The sequence below is a fragment of the Carcharhinus amblyrhynchos genome, chromosome 31, assembly GCF_965287045.1.
Source record: "Carcharhinus amblyrhynchos chromosome 31, sCarAmb.v2.hapA, whole genome shotgun sequence".
In the NCBI taxonomy this organism is placed as follows: Eukaryota; Metazoa; Chordata; class Chondrichthyes; order Carcharhiniformes; family Carcharhinidae; genus Carcharhinus; species Carcharhinus amblyrhynchos.
Genome location: NC_137354.1, coordinates 19,529,387 through 19,549,683, shown reverse-complemented (window position 1 = coordinate 19,549,683; position 20,297 = coordinate 19,529,387). Strand labels below are relative to the sequence as shown.

Sequence of the window (20,297 nt, the reverse complement as noted above, 5' to 3'; positions counted from 1 at the left end):
CCACGTCCTGACCATTCACCAGCCAACACACCCATCATGTGATGGCCTTCCTGCACCAATCAGAAAGCAAGAAAACTCATTACCCCATTGGATGATGGTTGACCAAGTAACCTTTTATTCCCTCTCCATTTTCTTATATCTGGTAGAGAGAAATGTTCAAAGAAAATTACTTTTAAGAATCAATTGTTTTTAATGTCCGGTTGATTTTTTTTTTGTTCTCTGGGGTCGCGCACGGCCATGTCCTGGAGACTGACCTTCAATCGCTGGGAGACTCCAGGGGCTGACGCCGGAGGGTGAACAAGCTTACGCTACACTGAAGAGCTTGGTGCAAGTGGAGGGGAGAACTCCTCCCAACAGCCCCTCCAAACAACGGCGAGGCCTTGGCAAGAATCATAGAGCCATTGTCGAGAGTCATAGAGCAATACGGCACAGAAACAGGCCCTTCGGCCCAACCAGTCCATGCTGACAATCCCAATTGCCCATGTTTGGCCCATATCCCTCTAATCCTTTCCCATCCATGTACTTATCCAAATGTCTGTATAGACTGTTGTATGTTTATTGATTTCTCCTTTTTACATCCACAGACGATTCGGTTTGCCTTGTTGGCCAACAAGAGGCATACACACGGTGGGTCCTGCGAGGGCTGCTCTTGGATGTTGCTTTGAGAGTTGCCTAGTGCTTCATGTCCGTTAGTGTACACTTAAACTGGACCAATTGACACGACAGCTCAGTGACTATCACTGTCCGCTGTACGGTTACAGGGACCCGGGTCGGATCTCCGGCTTGGGTCGGTGTCTGTGGGAGTTTGCACATTCTCCCCGTGCTTGCGTGGGTTTTCTCCAGGTGCTCCGGTTTCCTCCCACACCCCAAAAACGTGCTTTTTAGGCTGATTGGTGTCAATAAATTGTCCCTGAATTGGATCTCCCTTGATCTGGCGCACATATAATTCCCTAAATTTGCACCCCCTTTTATTGTGGAGTTCCACTAGAGGTAGACAAAATCGTCGATGATCGACGGGAGACTTGAATAAGGCTCTCACTGAGTGTTAAAATGGGCAGCACGGGCTTGTCGGGCCAAAGGGCCTGTGTTCCTGTGCTGTCCTTTTCGAGGGTTGCTATTGAACCCGCCTCAGCCACTGTCTCTGGCAGCTCAGTCCATTGGCACATCACCCTCTGTGTAAAGAAGCTGCCCCGCGGGTCCCTTTTAAATCTTTCCCCTCTCACCTTCTGCCCTCTCGTTTTCCATTCCCCTTCTCTGGGAAAAACGGGGTGGGATTTAGCCGCCTGGCTCGTCCCCGGGACTGTAAAATCCCGCCGGAGACCATCCCGGTGTCCGGCCCTCGCCCGCTCCGATTCCCACGGACAGTAAAATTCTGACCTGGTGAGTGTTCACCCTATCGATGCCCCTCATGATTTTGTACACCTCAATAAGGTCGCCCCTCATTCTCCCACAATCTAAGGTATAAAACCCTCGCCTGGCCGACCGTTCTGTGTAACTCAGGCTCCGGGCAACATCACTGTAAATCTTCCCTGCTTATCTTTCTTATAACAGGGTGACCAAAACTGTACACAAATCTCCAAGTGCAGCCTCAACAATGATTGATACAACTGGAACACAACGTCCAAACTTCTATATTCAATGTCATGGCTGATGAAGGTCAGTGTGTTAAATGCCTTCTTCACCACCCTGTCTATCTGTGATGCCAGCGTTGGGTGGCGTGGGCACTGTAAGAAGTCTCACAACACCGGATTAAAGTCTAACAGGTTTATTTATAATCGTGAGCTTTCAGAACGTTGTTCCTTCTTCAGGAGAGTGGGATCTCACCCGATGAAGGGGCAGCGTTCCAAAAGCTGGTACTACCAAATAAACCTGTTGGACTCTAACCTGGTGATTGTGAGACTGTCTATCAGTGACGCCACTTTCAATGAACCATGTACTGGTGTTCCTCGGTGTGTCCCTCGGTGTGCCCCTCGGTGTGCCCCTCGGTGTGTCCCTCGGTGTGTCCCTCGGTGTGTTCCTCAGTGTGTTCCTCAGTGTGTTCCTCAGTGTGTTCCTCAATGTGTCCCTCGGTGTGTCCCTCGGTGTGTCCCTCGGTGTGCCCCTCGGTGTGTCCCTCGGTGTGTTCCTCGGTGTGTTCCTCAGTGTGTTCCTCAGTGTGTTCCTCAGTGTGTTCCTCGGTGTGCCCCTCGGTGTGTCCCTCGGTGTGTTCCTCAATGTGTTCCTCGGTGTGCCCCTCGGTGTGCCCCTCGGTGTGTTCCTCGGTGTGTTCCTCAGTGTGTTCCTCAATGTGTTCCTCAATGTGTTCCTCGGTGTGTTCCTCAATGTGTTCCTCAATGTGTTCCTCGGTGTGTTCCTCGGTGTGTTCCTCGGTGTGTTCCTCAATGTGTTCCTCAATGTGTTCCTCGGTGTGTTCCTCAATGTGTTCCTCAATGTGTTCCTCGGTGTGTTCCTCAGTGTGTTCCTCAGTGTGTTCCTCAGTGTGTTCCTCAATGTGTTCCTCAATGTGTTCCTCGGTGTGTTCCTCAATGTGTTCCTCAATGTGTTCCCCAATGTGTTCCTCGGTGTGTTCCTCGGTGTGTTCCTCAATGTGTTCCTCGGTGTGTTCCTCGGTGTGTTCCTCGGTGTGTTCCTCAGTGTGTTCCTCAATGTGTTCCTCAATGTGTTCCTCGGTGTGTTCCTCGGTGTGTTCCTCGGTGTGTTCCTCAATGTGTTCCTCGGTGTGTTCCTCGGTGTGTTCCTCAATGTGTTCCTCGGTGTGTTCCTCGGTGTGTTCCTCGGTGTGTTCCTCGGTGTGTTCCTCAATGTGTTCCTCAGTGTGTTCCTCGGTGTGTTCCTCAGTGTGTTCCTCAATGTGTTCCTCGGTGTGTTCCTCAGTGTGTTCCTCAATGTGTTCCTCAATGTGTTCCTCGGTGTGTTCCTCAATGTGTTCCTCAATGTGTTCCTCGGTGTGTTCCTCGGTGTGTTCCTCAATGTGTTCCTCGGTGTGTTCCTCGGTGTGTTCCTCAATGTGTTCCTCGGTGTGCCCCTCGGTGTGCCCCTCGGTGTGTCCCTCGGTGTGTTCCTCAGTGTGTTCCTCAGTGTGTTCCTCAGTGTGTTCCTCAATGTGTCCCTCGGTGTGTCCCTCGGTGTGCCCCTCGGTGTGTCCCTCGGTGTGTTCCTCGGTGTGTTCCTCGGTGTGTTCCTCGGTGTGTTCCTCAGTGTGTTCCTCAGTGTGTTCCTCAATGTGTCCCTCGGTGTGTCCCTCGGTGTGTTCCTCAATGTGTTCCTCGGTGTGCCCCTCGGTGTGCCCCTCGGTGTGTTCCTCGGTGTGTTCCTCAGTGTGTTCCTCAATGTGTTCCTCAATGTGTTCCTCGGTGTGTTCCTCAATGTGTTCCTCAATGTGTTCCTCGGTGTGTTCCTCGGTGTGTTCCTCAGTGTGTTCCTCGGTGTGTTCCTCAATGTGTTCCTCGGTGTGTTCCTCAATGTGTTCCTCAATGTGTTCCTCGGTGTGTTCCTCAGTGTGTTCCTCAGTGTGTTCCTCAATGTGTTCCTCAATGTGTTCCTCGGTGTGTTCCTCAATGTGTTCCTCAATGTGTTCCCCAATGTGTTCCTCAATGTGTTCCTCGGTGTGTTCCTCGGTGTGTTCCTCAATGTGTTCCTCAATGTGTTCCTCAATGTGTTCCTCGGTGTGTTCCTCAGTGTGTTCCTCAATGTGTTCCTCGGTGTGTTCCTCAGTGTGTTCCTCAGTGTGTTCCTCAATGTGTTCCTCGGTGTGTTCCTCGGTGTGTTCCTCGGTGTGTTCCTCAATGTGTTCCTCGGTGTGTTCCTCGGTGTGTTCCTCAGTGTGTTCCTCAATGTGTTCCTCAATGTGTTCCTCGGTGTGTTCCTCAGTGTGTTCCTCAATGTGTTCCTCAATGTGTTCCTCAATGTGTTCCTCAATGTGTTCCTCGGTGTGTTCCTCAGTGTGTTCCTCAGTGTGTTCCTCGGTGTGTTCCTCGGTGTGTTCCTCAATGTGTTCCTCGGTGTGTTCCTCGGTGTGTTCCTCGGTGTGTTCCTCGGTGTGTTCCTCGGTGTGTTCCTCAATGTGTTCCTCGGTGTGTTCCTCGGTGTGTTCCTCGGTGTGTTCCTCAATGTGTTCCTCGGTGTGTTCCTCGGTGTGTTCCTCGGTGTGTTCCTCAATGTGTTCCTCGGTGTGTTCCTCGGTGTGTTCCTCGGTGTGTTCCTCAATGTGTTCCTCGGTGTGTTCCTCGGTGTGTTCCTCAATGTGTTCCTCGGTGTGTTCCTCAATGTGTTCCTCGGTGTGTTCCTCGGTGTGTTCCTCGGTGTGTTCCTCAATGTGTTCCTCGGTGTGTTCCTCGGTGTGTTCCTCGGTGTGTTCCTCAATGTGTTCCTCGGTGTGTTCCTCGGTGTGTTCCTCAATGTGTTCCTCGGTGTGTTCCTCGGTGTGTTCCTCAATGTGTTCCTCGGTGTGTTCCTCAATGTGTTCCTCGGTGTGTTCCTCGGTGTGTTCCTCGGTGTGTTCCTCAATGTGTTCCTCGGTGTGTTCCTCGGTGTGTTCCTCAATGTGTTCCTCGGTGTGTTCCTTGGTGTGTTCCTCGGTGGGACTGGGAGAAATTGGGGCTTTCAGTAAACTGGGGTGTTTTGTGTGCTGTGGAAATGTCCTGAGATTAGCTAAGGGGTATCGATCCTTTCTCTCTGGAAAGACAATTTCTAAACTCTTCAATTCCTAAACAGTCCTCGGAAATGGCAAGTTCGCTTGATTCAAGCTGCAATGTTGACATTCCCTAAATCGGCCAGGAAAAGGGGTATGAGAACAAGTGCCCGAGGACAAGGGGGGGCAGTGTTGGCGAGATGCCCACCTTCAGGAGGAAAAGCGAAGGAAGAGTTCACTAACACTTCGACTAGTTCATAAGTCCGTAAGATACAGGAGCAGAATTAGGCCATTCGGCCCATCGAGTCCACTCCACCATTCGATCATGGCTGCTATGCTCCTCACCCCCATTTTCCTGCCTTCTCCCCAAAACCCTTCAATCCATTAAAAATCTGTCTAACTCCTCCTTAATTTTACTCACTGTCCCAGTGTCCACCGCACTTTGGGGCAGCGAATTCCACAGATTCACAACCCTTTGGGAGAAGTAGTTTCTCCTCAACTCTGTTTTAAATTTCCTATCCCTTATCCTAAGACTGTGACCTCTCGCCCTAGAATGTCCCACAAGAGGAAGCATCCGCTCCACGCCTACTTTATCCAGACCTTTTATCATCTTGTGTACCTCAATCTGATCTCCCCTCATTCTTCTAAATTCCAGAGAGTATCGGCCTAAACTGTTCAATCTCTCTTCACACGACAAACCCCTCATCTCTGGAATCAATCTAGTGAACCTAGTGGCACGGATGGCACAGTGGTTGGCACTGCTGCTTCACAGCACCAGGGACCCGGGTTCAATTCCTGGCTCGGGTCCCTGTCTATGTGGAGTTTGCACATTCTCCTCGTGTCTGCGTGGGTTTCCTCCGGGTGCTCCGGTTTCCTCCCACAGTCCGAAAATGTGCAGGTTAGGCGGATCGGCCATGCTAAATTGCCCTTTGGTGTCAGGGGGACTTGTTAGGGTAGGTGCCATAGGATTATGGGGATGGAGGCTGGGTGGGATTGTGTTCGGTGCAGACTCGATGGGCCGAAGGGCCTCTTTCTGCACTGTAGGGGTTCTGTGATTCTGAGAGTATTGCTGCGAAGGATGGATACAATGCACAAACAGGTAGAATGATCTGTTACAGAGAGTTAGGTGGTGAGTACGGAAGGAAGGATACTGGCAAAGGCAATGCCAACTAGCTCAGTGCCAACGCGTATGGAAAAACACAGCTCCGGCCTGGCACAGGGATGCCCTGGGAGTTTGCCCTTCAAAGGTGTTCACCTCCAGTGGCATTGGCATTGTGGTGGCTCCCAGTACCACTCTTCACCAGAGAGCCCAGGGCAATATCAACTGTTCCAATTAGCGATAGAATGGGTCAAAGTCTCCTTTCAGCCATGGTCTTACTGAATGGCGAAGCAGGCTCGACGGGCTGAATGGCCTACTCCCGTTCCAATGTTCCCATCATCAGACGGACCATTCTAGAGGCAGCAGTTCCCTGGAACACCAAGATGTTCCCCACTCTCTGTCTCTCAGGACGACGCCATCCTGATTCCACAGCCATTCCATCAACAGTCTTCCTCACCCAGCCTGGTCTACACGTGACTCCAGACCCACGGCAATGTGGTGGGATCTTCAATCGTCCTCTGCAATGGCAGAGGAAGTCACTCAGTCCACGGGCAATTAAGGGTGGGCCACAAGTGGCTGGTCAGTGGTGCCCACATCCCGAGGAAGAATAACGTTTCTGGCATTTGTGTGCCATCTGTGATGTTGGGAAGAGTTTGGTGGTCGAGGAAAGGGAGGGAGAGTCAGAGGGGAGGTGTGACTGAGGCTGCTGATGTACTCAGGAATAATCCAATCTCGTTCAGGATTCTCTTAAGGCTAACTTGCAGGTTGAGCTGGTTGTTCGTGGTGGCACAGTGGGTTAGCACTGCTGCCTCACAGCGCCAGGGACCCGGGTTCGATTCCCGGCTTGGGTCACTGTCAGTGTGGAGTCCGCACATTCTCCCCTTGTCACACTCCAGCACCAGTTCGGGTACATTGAGGGAGAATTTAGCACCTAACCAGCACATCTTTCAGACTGTGGGAGGAAACCGGAGCACCCGGAGGAAACCCACGCAGACACGGGGAGAATGTGCAGACTCCACACAGACAGTGACCCAAGGCCGGGAATCGAACCTGGGTCCCTGGTGCTGTGAGGCAACAATGCTAACCACTAACCTAACCTAGGGCGGCACGGTACCACAGTGGTTAGCACTGCTGCTTCACAGCTCCAGGAACCTGGGTTCGATTCCTGGCTCGGGTCACTGTCTGTGTGGAGTTTGCACATTCTCCTCGTGTCTGCATGGGTTTCCTCCGGGTGCTCCGGTTTCCTCCCACAGCCCAAAGATGTGCGGGTTAGGTTGATTGGCTGTGCTAAAATTGCCCCCTGAGGTGTGTAGGTTAGAGGGATTAGCGGGTAAAATATGTAGGGATATGGAGGTAGGGCTTGTGGAGGGTGCAGACTCGATGGGCCGAATGGTCTCTTTCTGCACTGTAGGGTTTCTATGATCTAACTCTGACCAAGGGTCATCCTGACATGAAGTGTTGGCTCTATTCTCTCCCCCCCCAGTGTTGGACCTGCTGAGATTTTCCAGCATTTTCTGTTGCGTTAACCACGGTGTCACCGTGCAGAGCCAAACACCTTTAAATGTCCGCATCCCTTTAATTCCCCCGTGCTATTCCCCCACCCCTGCCCTCTCCAAGGACCGTGTAACGCTGATTTTCTTCCCCCTTCAGCATGTCCAATCTCCCAATACGTTATTTAACATCACCAAGCGAGGTCAGGTTGGCGCACTATTGATTGGGGACATTGCCGACTATTGCCTGACTATTGCGAGTACTGGCCCACTGCAGACAGGAGGGGCTGAAGGGCCTCTTTCTGTGCTGTATGACTCTATTCCCCATGCCTCCGCAAAATCCCGGGATCCAGTTAATGTCCATTGGGATTCGAACAGGACTGGGAGAATTACTGCTCACCGAGACCCTCTGGAGGCAGGAAGCAGGTACTGCAAGCAATCACTGCAAAGCCTGCCGGGAATATTGGAGCAGCCCGGGATAGGAGCCGGAAAAGACAAAGAAAAGAACAATCTCTTTGGAATATCCCGATGATTTCTCTCCCGGGTCGCACACAGCAGTGTCCTGGAGATTGATCTCCAGGCCAATCCCGGACAACGAGCAGCACAGCGCAGGAAACAGGCCCTTCGGCCCTCCAGGCCTATCCCGCTCATTGGTCCAACCAGCCCATCCCGGGATTGTATCCCTCCATTCCCAGCGGAGAGTTGGCAACTCCAGCTCCAATGGTTTCTTCGTGTCAACGTTGCAGCTTCCACAACCCCCTGCCCTCCCCTCCGGCCAAACTCAACAAGTACCCCCTCTCCTCCTTACCCAACAGGGGGGCATTGGGGTGGCACCACGGGGTCGAGGTTACAGTACCATCGCCCGATGGGGCAGCGCAGCCTCAAGGGGCCAAATGGCCTACCCTGTACTCCTAATACGTACGTTGGTGCGACTCTTTATCCCCCATCCCACCCTCTCCCCTCCTCCGTCAACCCTCCCACGCCTGCCCGATTTCACTCTGGAGGAGAGGGGCGGTGGGGCAGTGGGATGTGGGGGGGCGGGGTTCACACACAGACGAAAACACAAAGGGAGTGAATTTGGCAAGCGCTGGTTTACTCACTGGGAAATAAGAACAGAAAAAAACTCTACAAGTTTTGGCAGCAGCTGTGGAGAGACACAGAGAGAGAGACAGAGGCTGGGAATCTCCAATCTCACCCGCGGTGGGGATTCTCCAGTCCCGCTGCAGTGGGTGGAGGATCGGCTGAGCGCCAAGCTCTCCATTCTCGCTGGCGGCAGGGTGTGAAGGGCTGGAGAATCCTGGGCAGATTCTAAACGCTTCATCTACAGTTAAAAGACGATAAGACCTCTGGGTGGCACGGTGGGTTAGCCCTGCTGCCTCACAGCGCCAGGGACCCGGGTTCGATCCCCAGCGCGGGTCACTGCCTGCGTGGAGCTTGCACATCCTCCCCGTGTCTGCGTGGGTTTCCTCCGGGTGCTCCGGTTTCCTCCCACAGTCCGAAAGATGCACGGGTTGGGTGGATTGGCCGTGATAAATTGCCCCTTTAGTGTCAGGGGATAAGCAGGGTAAATGGGGGCTACAGGAATAGGGCTTGGGTGGGATTGTGGTCGGTACAGATTCAATGGGCCGAATAGTCTCATTCTGTACTGGGGGAAGTCTATGACATAGGCCATTCAGCCCATCGAATCTGCTCCACCATTCGACAAGATCTGATGTGATCAAAACTTAACTCCACTTTACCCTCGTAGCTCTCCATTCCCTTTACTTTTCCAGACGCTACCGGATCTTTTTCCCAGCATTTTCTGTTTTTGTTCCAGCACCTTATTGGGGTGGGTCGGGGTTTTTATTCGGGATTGGTGTTGTGCGGTAAGACGCAGGAATCGAGCCACGTCTCTCCTACCTTTGTCGACTGCTTGGCTGAATGCCACGTAGTTGACGTCTCCGGAGACCGGATCCCCAAATTTCTTGCAGAGGAGCTTGAAGTCCATGGGTGACATACTCAGGCCCAGGGAATCCAGCCCCCTCTCGAACTGTGACTTGCTCAGGAGTCTTCTGTACGTAACATGCTGTTCAATTAAACACGCCCACATATTAACTACTGAGACCCGATAGGGCTGGGGAGAGGGGGGGGGCTGTGGTTTAACCATGTGGGTGACGAGCCTAAGTCCCCACCACCCACCTCCCCTCACCGCCCCCCCCTCCACCTCACACCCAGCTTTAACCGAGTCTGGGGTGGCACAGTGGGTTAGCACTGCCGCCTCACAGCGCCAGGGACCCGGGTTCGATTCCCACGCTTGGGTTCACTGTCTGTGTGGAGTCTGCACATTCTCCCCGTGTCTGCGTGGGTTTCCTCCGGGCGCTCCGGTTTCCACCCACAGTCCGAAAGATGTGCGGGTTAGGTGCATTGGCCGTGCTGAAATGCCCCTCAGTGTCCCGGGATTTGTAGGTCAGAGGGGTTATTGGGGTAAATGTGAGGGGTTGTGGGGATAGGGTCTGGGTGGGATTCTTTACAGTGCAGACTCGATGGGCCAAATGGCCTTCCTCTGCATTGTAGGGTTTCTACGATTCTATGAGACTTCCAATCAACTCCGGACAACACAGTGCTCTCCAAACCTCTCCCTCCACCCCCCTCCTCCTCCCAGGTCTCCATTCCCTTCCCATTGTCCAGTTCCCAACCTCTTTCCCACTCTTCCCGCATCAGGAGAAATCCTGGCCTGGTTCAATGTCAGCCTGAGGGACGGAGAATGGACACTGTTGTAACCATGGTAACTACAGGAGACTGACCAATCAGTTTAATTACAGATCGGTTAGCTCACTGATCCTGTCCATAGAGCTATCCCTAAAGTGCAGGAGGCCATTCGACCCATCCAGTCTGTACTAACTCTCTTAAACAACATCTTACGCAGGCCCTATCCCCTGCACTATCCTGTAACCTCACACATTTCTCATTTAATCCACCTAATCTACACATCCTCCACTAAGGGGCAATTTAGCATGGCCAATCCACCTAACCTGTACATCTTTGGACACTAAGGGGCAATTTAGCATGGCCAATCCACCTAATCCGCACTTTTGGGGCTGGGAGGAAACCGGAGCACCCGGAGGAAACCCACGCAGACACGAAGGGGAACGTGACCCAACAGACAGTGACCCAAGGCCGGAATCGAACCCTGATCCCTGACGCTGTGAGACAGCAGTGCTGTTGAAGGGGAAAGTTTCAGACTGAGGGTAAATTACGGTGTGGCCTCATGAGGAAGAGATGGTGAGGAGAGGCCCAGCACAGACATCAAAAGGAGCAAATTGGATTTCCCAAGTCAGGATGGTGAGTGGCTCGGAGGGGAACCCTGAGGTGGGGGGTGTTCCCAATGTATCTGCTGCCCTTGTCCTTCTAGATGGAAGTGGTGGTGGGTTTGGAAGGTGCTGTCTAAGGAACCTTAGTGAGTTGTTGCAGTGCATCTTGTAGGTGGTACACATGTCTGCCACTGAGCATCGGTGCCAGAGGGAGTGGATGGGACGCCAAGGATGGTGTTGGGCTTCTTGAGTGTTGTTGGAGCTGCACCCACCCAGGCAAGAGGGGAGTATCCCATCACACTCCTGACTGTAGATAGTCAGGAAGTGAGTTACTTATCACAAAATTCCTAGGGATTTTCTGGCCACACTCGCCCCAAAACCGGAAAATCCCATCCGAGATCAATAGACCATTGCATGGTCCACCCCCTACCCGAAAAATCCCCATGGCAGGGGGGCAGGAAGTATTCCCCCTTAGCCTCTGACCTGTTCTGGTAGCCATAGTGTTTATATGGCTGGTCCGGGTCAGTTTCTGGTCAATGGTTACCCCCCAAGTTGTTAATAGTAGGAGGTTCAGTAAGATGAATACTATTGAATGTCAAGTGGAGGTGGTTAGATTCTCTCTTGCCGGTGATGATCGTTGCCGGGCACTTGTGTGGCACGAATATTACTTGCCACTTGATAGCCCAAGATATCATCCAAGCCCAGATATTGTCCACGTCTTGCTGAACATGGATACGAACCGCTTTGGTATGCGAGGAGTCACGGATGATGTTGAACATTGTACAATCATCAGCGAACATCCCCACTTCTGACCTCACGATGGAAGGAATGCCATTGATGGAGCAGTTGAAGATTTTTGGGTCTAGGACAATATCCTGAGGAATTCCTGCTGAGATTTCCACCAATAACTACCTTTCCAGCACATTCTGTCCATTGAATATGAATGGTTGGAAATCTAACCTCCCGTTAGGGAGGGTGATAGAATCATAGAACCCCTACAATGCAAAGGAGGTCGTTTGGCCCATCTAGTCAGCACTGATCACACTCCCACTCAGGCCCTGTCCCCATAATCCCATGCATTTAGCTAGTCCCCGACACCTAAGGGGTAATTTAGCACGGCCAATGCAACCTAACCCGCACGTCTTTCAGATTGTGGGAGAAAACCGGAGCACCCGGAGGAAACCCACGCAGAAACAGGGAAAAATGTTCAGACTCCACACAGACAAACTGGGTATCGAACCCGGGCCCTGTGAGGCAGCAGTGCTAACCAGCGTGCCGCCCAGGATATACCAACCCTGGAGAAAGTCCAGTGAGGATTCTCCAAGATGATTCCTGAAATGAAGGAATGGGGAGAAGGAATGTGGAAGATGGGGAGGTTACTGGGTGACTGGGGGCATTTGATTTAACGGGGGGGATATGGAATCTCAGACGTTAACTGGGGAAGCTTCCAGAGCTCGGAAAGTGACGGACGCTCACCTCATCAAAGTCTTTGAAGATGGGATTCACCAAGAGCTGCTTCTTCTCTACTTGCTGGGCAAGATCCTTCAGCACAGTTTTCACGCGTTTTTCTTCCTCATCCGTTAGTTTTGTCCCGAGCTGTGGGAGAGAAGAAACAAGACAAGGATAGTCAACCCCAGGGTGATATCCTGTGACGTACTAAAGCAGACTTTCATCTGTTTCCAAAGCTAGTAATTCCCAGAACAGGTCACTAGTCTGTCAACAGGGGGCTTATAGCTTGAGGGGTGCTGTTCCACATCGAGCTTGACTGACCAGGAGTCTCTCCCACTCTTCCCGCCAGCCATTGGCGTGTTTGGAAAGATTTTGGAAGCTTGACACTTGACCTGTTTGGCCTTGTTATGAACGCACCTTCTTTGACCATCAAATCCCGGGGTGGGACTCGAACCTGGAGCTTCAGGCTCAGAGACAGGGACGCTAACCCACAAGACTTCCCCAGCGTTCTATCCCCTTGATATGAAATCTTTATAAATCAGCTTAGACCTCAGTAAATTCTTGTGCCTAACCCCAGGCAGCAAGTCAAAGAAAGGACATCTCAGTTGGGGTGGTGGGGGTGGTGCTGGAATAATGGTCCCGGGGATTGGGCTGGGGCAGTTTTCTGGAAGACTCGAGAAGGTGGGGTTGCTCTCCTTAGACCAGACAATCCACAGGCAATGTGCGAGAGGAGATAGGGAGAGACTTTCCACTGGCAAGAGGGACAACATCCAGAAATAACTGGGAGGAAGGTTTGGTGCCGTGGTCCAACTGGGGAGAGCATCATGATACACTGGGATAGCCTCACACAGGCTCCCCGGGGAAAGGTGGAGGGTCCTTCCTCCCCGGAGACCTCGTGAACCAGTGGATGGGCACCCAGAAAGAAATAGCTGTCCCCCCACCTCATTCCCCCACCTGCAAATCCAAATGGAGGGGACACACCTCCCATTACCAGGGCCCAGTAGATGGCCTGGCCCATTAAAAACAAATACTTACTAACCCATGAATTCTGCCACAACGTGGCGGTCTCCCTTTCTTTGTGCTCAAGCTGATATCTCTATGAATCATCGAATCCCTACCATGCCGGAAGAGGCCATTCGGCCCATCGGTTCTGCACTGGCTCTCTGAAAAAGCATCCCACCCAGGCCCTCCCCTCCACCCTATCCCACGAATTTACCATTGCTAAACCACCTAACCTACACATCTTTGGACACTAAGGGACTATTTAGCATGGCCAGTCCACCCTAACCTGCACATCTTTGGACTGTGGGAGGAAACTAGAGCACCAGGAGGAAACCCACGCAGTCACGGGGAGAATGTGCAAACTCCACACAGACAGTGACCCAAGGCCGGAATTGAACCCGGGTCCCTGGTACTGCGAGACAGTAGTGCTAACCACCGTGCCACCCCAGGGGAGGCTATTGTCAATAAGTGAATGCTAGTTCAGTTGTGGCGTCTTAAAGGACCCCCATTATCACCAACAAAACAGATGGAGGCCATTCGGCCCACTGCAACTTGCCAATGTCTGTCAGTGTGACACACAACATGGTTCTGACAGTAACAGCATCACCTCGTCACTCAACCCTCCACTCGAGGCCTGAGGACGCCAATATTCGATCGCTCACCTGGAACAGAGTTCCTCTTGGTGGTCTGCACACCTCAGCTGTGGGATATTTTTCTAGATGAGGGACATTATAGGCTGAGGAAAGAGGAGTTTTGTGTTAGAAACTCGATAGTGACACACATCAATACAAAATAAAAATCCTTCCAGCTACATTTACCTCCAAAGGGATCTTGTCGATCTCTTAAAAAGATCTTGTTTGGTTACTTATTTTATTCACGATCTCCGATATTAAGTCATTCTCTAACTATTGGAAAAATAACTTATTATAATTATAAACTGCCTTGTTAAGAACAGTGTTTTGGGTGCATAATGGACTCCAGTCACATAGAAACTTAGAAAATAGGAGGAGGGGGAGGCCATTCAGCCCTTCAAGCCTACTCCACCATTATGATCATGGCTGATCATCCAACTCAATAGCTGATCTCACCCCCCGGTATCCTTCGATCCCCATCGCCCCAAGTGTTGTATCTGCTTCATTAAAACATACAATGCTTTCATAGAATCCCTGCAGTGCAGAAGGAGGCCATTCGGCCCAGCGATCCTGCACCAACAACAATCCCACGCAAGCCTTATCCCCATTACCCCATGTATTTACCCCGCCAGTCCCCTGACACTAAGGGGCAGTTTAGCATGGCCAATCCACCTAACCTGCACATCTTTGGACACTAAGGGGCAATTTAGCATGGCCAATCCACCTAACCGACACATCTTTGGACACTAAGGGGCAATTTAGCATGGCCAATCCACCTAACCTACACATCTTTGGACTGTGGGAGGAAACCGGAGGAAACCCACACAGACACGGGGAGAATGTGCAAACTCCACGCAGACAGAGACCCAAGGCTGGAATTGAACCCAGGTCCCTGGTGCTGTGAGGCAGCAGTGCTAACCACTGTGCCACCCTTTTGGTCTCAACTACTTTCAGTAGTAGTGAATTCCACAGGCCGACCACTCTCTGGGTGAAGAAATTTCTCCTCCTCATCTCTGTTTAAACTCTAAACGGTTTACCCTGTATCCTCAGACTGTGACTCCTTGTTCTGGACACCTCCATCTCCAGGATTAGTTAAGTTAATTAATGTAATGCCCTTTGACAAGGCCCACGCCCCCCTCAACCTCCTCCCCCCGCTGTTATTTTTATCCCGTTTACTGATTTTTCGGAAGTGTAGAAGTGGGGGATCACTGAGACAGCGGGTTGGATGAGCAGAGGGCTGCAGAAAGCTATGAGGACAGTTAGAGGCACTGGGCAAAGTGTGGAGGTGAGTTTCACAGCGAGCGGGGAGCCTCGGTGCCGGGGGGGGGGGGGGGGGGTGGTGGGGAGTGGGGGTAATGGGGCAAGTGAGAGCCCAAAAACCCAAAGATGTCAAGATGGGAACAAGCTCGCCCTCTCGAGTAACAGAATCTATACTTCTCAGTGCTTCAGCGCACTGGTTAGCACCGCTGCCTCACAGCACCAGGGACCCGGGTTCGATTCCCGGCTTGGGGTTCACTGTCTGTGCGGAGTTTGCACGTTCTCCCCGTGTCTGCGTGGGTTTCCCTCCGGTTTCCTCCCACAGTCGGAAAGACGTGCCGGTTAGGGTGCATCGGCCGTGCTAAATTCTCCCTCAGTGTAACCCGAACAGGCGCCAGAGTGTGGGCAACTGGGGGACTTTCACAGTAACTTCATTGCGGTGTTAATGTAAGCCCACTTGTGTCAATAATAAATAAACTTAAAAAACTTCTAGCCCTTTTAACATGACTCTCCAGTTGGAGGAGAAAGTCTCAGTTAGATCGCGTACACTTTGTGTGGTTTGGATTTGAGTTAATATTGATTTTGTTTCCTGATGGCCCAGTGGTGGAAATCGTTGATTCAGCCCCTCGATCTATCGATTGTATTTAAAGATTGCTTTGGGCCCACAGTCCTGATTAAATGGTTCTGATTGGCTAAACAGGTCAAAATGGCCGCTCCGGTTGTCTCTATCCAGCCGCGGGTGATCACGTGACTTCGCGGATTGTTTTAAAATGGGCCGAGCCCCGAGGCTTAGGCCAAGGGGCCCTCGACTGGGGGGGGGGAAAGCAGGAGCCTACAACACTCGCTTCCTTCTCCCGTAGCTGAGGGCCCGTGGAGCTCAGAGCGTGAACCCCGTCGCCACCGGAGACGCCGCGCTCACCGTTTTCCAGCACATCGCAGAAGTCGCGGTAACGAACTTTGCCATCGGCCGTGCCAAAGCATTTGAGGAGCGTCTGGATGTCTTGCTCCGATAAGGTGCCTTCCTTCCCACAAATCAGGTACAGGCCACGCCTAAACTGTGGAGAAGGATGAATGGTAAATCACACAATCTCACCACGGGGGGGGCGACGGCCTAGTGGTATTATCCTCAGACCGTTAACCAGAAAATGTTCTGGGTTCGAATCCCGCCATGGTAGATGATGGAATTTGAATTCAATAAAAAAAATCTGGAATTAAGAATCTACCGATGAAAACAATTGTTGGAAAAACCCGACTGGTTCAATAATGTCCTTTAGAGAAAGAAATCTGCTGTCCTTACCCGGTCTGGCCTACATGTGAATCCAGAGGCACGGCAATGCGGCTGACTCTGAAATGGCCCAGCAAGCTACTCAGTTCAAGGGCAACTAGGGATGGGTAAGAAATGTTGGCCAGTCAGCGATGCCCGCTTCCCATGGGTGAATAAAAATAATCCCTGTCTTAAAATCTGCTCCACTGGCCATACACAACGCAACGGCTCAATTTACCCTCCATTCCTTTAATATCTATAGTTTCTGGTGCCAGGGAAGCTGATGGACTCTCAAAAGTTCATGAGGCATCGGAGCAGAATGAGTCCATTTGGCCCATCCAGGTGTCTCTTCAATGCTGCTAGTGTGCCCTCTTCCACCACTCATCGGGCATCGCGTTCCAGGCGCCCACCACTCTCTGTGTGAAAAAAAATTACCCTCCACATCTCCGTCTCACCTCGAACCTGTGTCCCCCTGGTAATCGACCCACCCACCCTGGAGAAAAAGCCTCTGACTATCCATCTTGTTGCTGCCTCTGATTATTTTGGAGACCAGATCTCCCCTCGGCCTCCGTCTTCCCAGCGAAAACAATCCTAGTTTAAAACGAGATGATTCACAAGTCGACATCGCGGCGCAATGTCCTTGGCTCACCTGATTCTCGGTGATGAGCCCGTACCGGAGTTTGTCGTAATCCTTGAAGTACTCGGAAGTTCGAATCCCCCTCAGGAAAATGGTTCTCCGGAATCGGTCAAACACTTCGAGAATCTCGGGCGATTTGGGGATCTGTAAATATTTTCCCAAACCGCATCAATTACTGCCTTCGCTCGCGGCAATCGCTAATATCTTCCTGAGCTTTCTTTGTTCTAAGTTCACACAGGCGAGTATGACTTCTCTCTGAAGTCTTCTATTTACAAATAAGCACAACTTTTAATTATTGGCCTGAATTTTATAAAAAAGTTCCAAGTGCCGGACAAAAACAGGAGACAATCGCACCCATTTTTTGTTTTGGGTCAGCTCTCAGTCACAATCGTACGGCACTTAGTACTAAAGAAAGTGCCAGAATGTGATTCTCGCCAGCAGGGGTTGTCAAGGAACCTAACCTCACCGGGAAGCCGGCTGCTGAGCCATAGAGGCACCAGTGTGCACGTGCTCGGACCTCCCAGTGTACTGGGAGATCTCCTGTCGCATCCCGCCCCCAAATCTCCCCCTCCCCCCCTAACAGACATCGAGACCTCCCACCAATTGCTCACTGTGCTGGTCTCCCCCAGTCCCCATGGATGTTGCCCCACCCACCACCCGTATTCCACCCCCCCCATCACTGTCCCTGCAGAGTTCCCCCACCCCTCAAATTGCCACCACCATCGATCAGCCCTCTCCCTCTGCAGTGTTTCCCCCTTTCCCTCCCACCTCCAGCAGAGCTCTCCCCACTCCCTCCTGTCATGGTTCTATCACTTCTCAGGCCCCAACCTCAGGCCCAAACCTCTCAGAGCCCAGCCAGGGTGCACAGTGGGCAGTGCCAGGCTGCTCAGTGGGCTGTGCCAGGGTGCCTGGTAAGCAGAGCCAGGGTGCACAGTGGGCAGTGCCAGGCTGCTCAGTGGGCTGTGCCAGGGTGCCTGGTAAGCAGAGCCAGGGTGCCCAGTAGGCAGTGCCAAGGTGCCCGGTGGGCAGTGCCAGAGTGCCCAGTGGGCAGTGCCAGGGTGCCCAGTGGGCAGTGCCAGTCTGGCCCTGCTCCCAACTACCCAAGATCTTCAATGGCTTCCAGTCCCACCAGGAGACCATCACGTCAGGTCCCTGTTGGTGGGGACCATATTAATCCTCACCAGTGAGGACCCTCATCGGCGAGCGGGTAAGGACAAGTGAGCTCGGATGGAAGCGTCCCGGGACTTGGCGATGCATGTCATAAATATTTAAACTGGCTTTGTGCCTGGAAAGGGCATGAAGCTGGTTTTGCCGGAAAATCAGTGTCGGTAACACGACGAGAGCCCAGAAACCAAGAGTTTCCACCTCTCGCCCGATCTCACCGGCTGGCCGCGCTGATTGGACGGCGGGTCGAGCCAGTAAGGTGGCGGCCGTTGAGCCAAAATGTTCAAAAACTCCGAGGAACCCAAAACCCAACGTAACATTGAAACCAAACGCAGCGTAACTCACGTCCGCAGGCCAGTATCCGTAGGGGATGGGGGGCTGGCTGGGGTATACCGGCTCCAGGGATTTCACCCTGGCCAGGATGTCATTGCAAAAGTTGAGGTAGTTGATGAATCCCGGCTTCCCGGGGACCGCATAGTGCGAGGTAATGAGCGACACCATCCCGTCTGTCAGACCAACAGGTCGGATCATAGTGCGCTGAAACTGCAGGGGAAACAGAAGAGAAACTTCAGGTTGTATATCAGTAACTAGACTACACTAGGGTATAGAAACCAGAAACAGGAGTAGGCCATTCGGCCCTTCGAGCCTGCTCCACCATCCATTTTCATCATGGCTGTTCATCAAATTCAATATCCTGATCCCACTTTCCCCCCGATATCCCTCGATCCCTTTAGCCCCAAGAGCGAAATCCAATTCCTTCTTGAAACCAGACCATGTTTTGGCCTCAACTACTTCCTGTGGGAGTGAGTCCCACACATTCACCACCCTCTGGGTGAAGAAATTTCTCCTCGCCTCAGTCCTAAAAGATTTACCCCTCATCCTCAAGTAATGACCCCCTAGTTGTCTGCGCGGAGTTTGCACATTCTCCCCATGTCTGCGTGGGTTTCCTCCGGGTTCTCCAGTTTCCTCCCACAGTCCAAAGATGTGCAGGTTAGCTGGCTTGCCCATGCTAAATTGCCCCTGTCAGCGGGACAGGCAGGGTAAATGGGGATAGGGCCTGGGTGGGATTGTGGTCGGTGCATGCTGGATGGGCAGAATGGCCTCCTTCTGCAGTGTAGGGATTCTATTTTATGATTCTAGTACTGGACTCCCTCACCATTGGGAAAACTCTTTGTGAATCTGATCCAGCAGCTAAATATGTGAAGGCAACTGGGATGCTGTTTGTATTGCTGTATTCTAAACACACGACCATACAATAACCAAGTATTCATATCACGTACCAAGTAATGACTATCTTCAACTGAAGGAATCCAAACATCTCACCTTGATTCTCAATGGGGTTACTGTCACTGAATCTCCCACCATCCACACGCTGGAAGTTACTCAACTAGACCAGTCATAGATATCTCAGCAGAAACCTGGGAACACCAATACCTGGAGCCTCCCCTCCAAGTCATGCATCATCCTGACTTGGGAATATATCGACCGTTCCTTCACTGTCACTGGGTCAAAATCCTGGTACTCCCCTCCACCTAACTGCACTTTGGGTGTACCTACACCACACAGACTGTGGTGGTTCAAGAAGGCAGCTCACCACCACCTTGTCAAGGGCAGTTAGGGCTGGACAATAATGGGTGGCACAGTGGGTGAGTGCTGCTGCCTCACAATATCAGGGATCCGGGTTCAATTCCCGGCTTCGGTCACTGTCTATGTGAGGCACACCCCAGTTCTCCCCATATCTGCGTGGGTTTCCTCTGGGTGCTCTGGTTTCATGGAACATAGAAAAACTACAGCACAAACAGGCCCTTCGGCCCACAAGTTGCGCCGATGATATCCCTACCTACTAGGCTTACCTATAACCCTCGATCTTATTGAGTCCCATGTACTCATCCAGAAGTCCCTTAAAGGACCCTGTTTCCTCCCACAGTCTGAAAGACGTGCTGGTTAGGGTGCATTGGCTGTGCTAAGTTCTCCCTCAGTGTAACCCGAACAGGCGCCAGAGTGTGGCGAGTAGGGGATTTTCACAGTAACTTCATTGCAGTGTTAATGTAAGCCTACTTGTGACAAAATGATAAATAAATATAATTAATGTTGGCCCTGGCCAGTATTATCAATCAGAGTTAGTGTTTGAAACACAGAGTAAGTGGAGGATAGGGCTGTGGCTTTGGGAAAAGGAAATGGGGGAACAGAGGAGACAACTGATCTATGGAAAATGACCAGTAGGTGAGAATAGTCGGCCTAAGGAGCTGTTTCTGTCTTGTAGTGTTTGTAGTAAAGCCTGTTCAGTCCTCAGCGTAGTCAGCGCACACCCTCCTGGGTCGCAGTAGTGTGTGAAATCAATTCATCTGCTGCTTTGTAAACCTGAAGTCCAAAGATGTGCGGG

The 20,297-nt window shown here is 51.9% G+C and overlaps 1 protein-coding gene across 1 annotated transcript in view; it reads right to left on the bottom strand.

Annotated features, from left to right (window-relative positions):
• The window catches only part of LOC145360398 (uncharacterized), a 46,154-nt gene that overhangs the window by 17,783 nt on the left and 8,074 nt on the right, over window positions 1–20,297 (bottom strand). The window contains exons 5-10 of the mRNA XM_080215595.1: window positions 18,260–18,457; window positions 16,763–16,894; window positions 15,769–15,904; window positions 13,623–13,696; window positions 11,986–12,105; window positions 9,119–9,284 (exon numbers count right to left, since the gene is read on the bottom strand). Of these exons, the coding sequence (XP_080071721.1) occupies window positions 9,119–9,284; window positions 11,986–12,105; window positions 13,623–13,696; window positions 15,769–15,904; window positions 16,763–16,894; window positions 18,260–18,457 (826 nt within the window). The remainder of the gene's footprint in view (window positions 1–9,118; window positions 9,285–11,985; window positions 12,106–13,622; window positions 13,697–15,768; window positions 15,905–16,762; window positions 16,895–18,259; window positions 18,458–20,297) is intronic.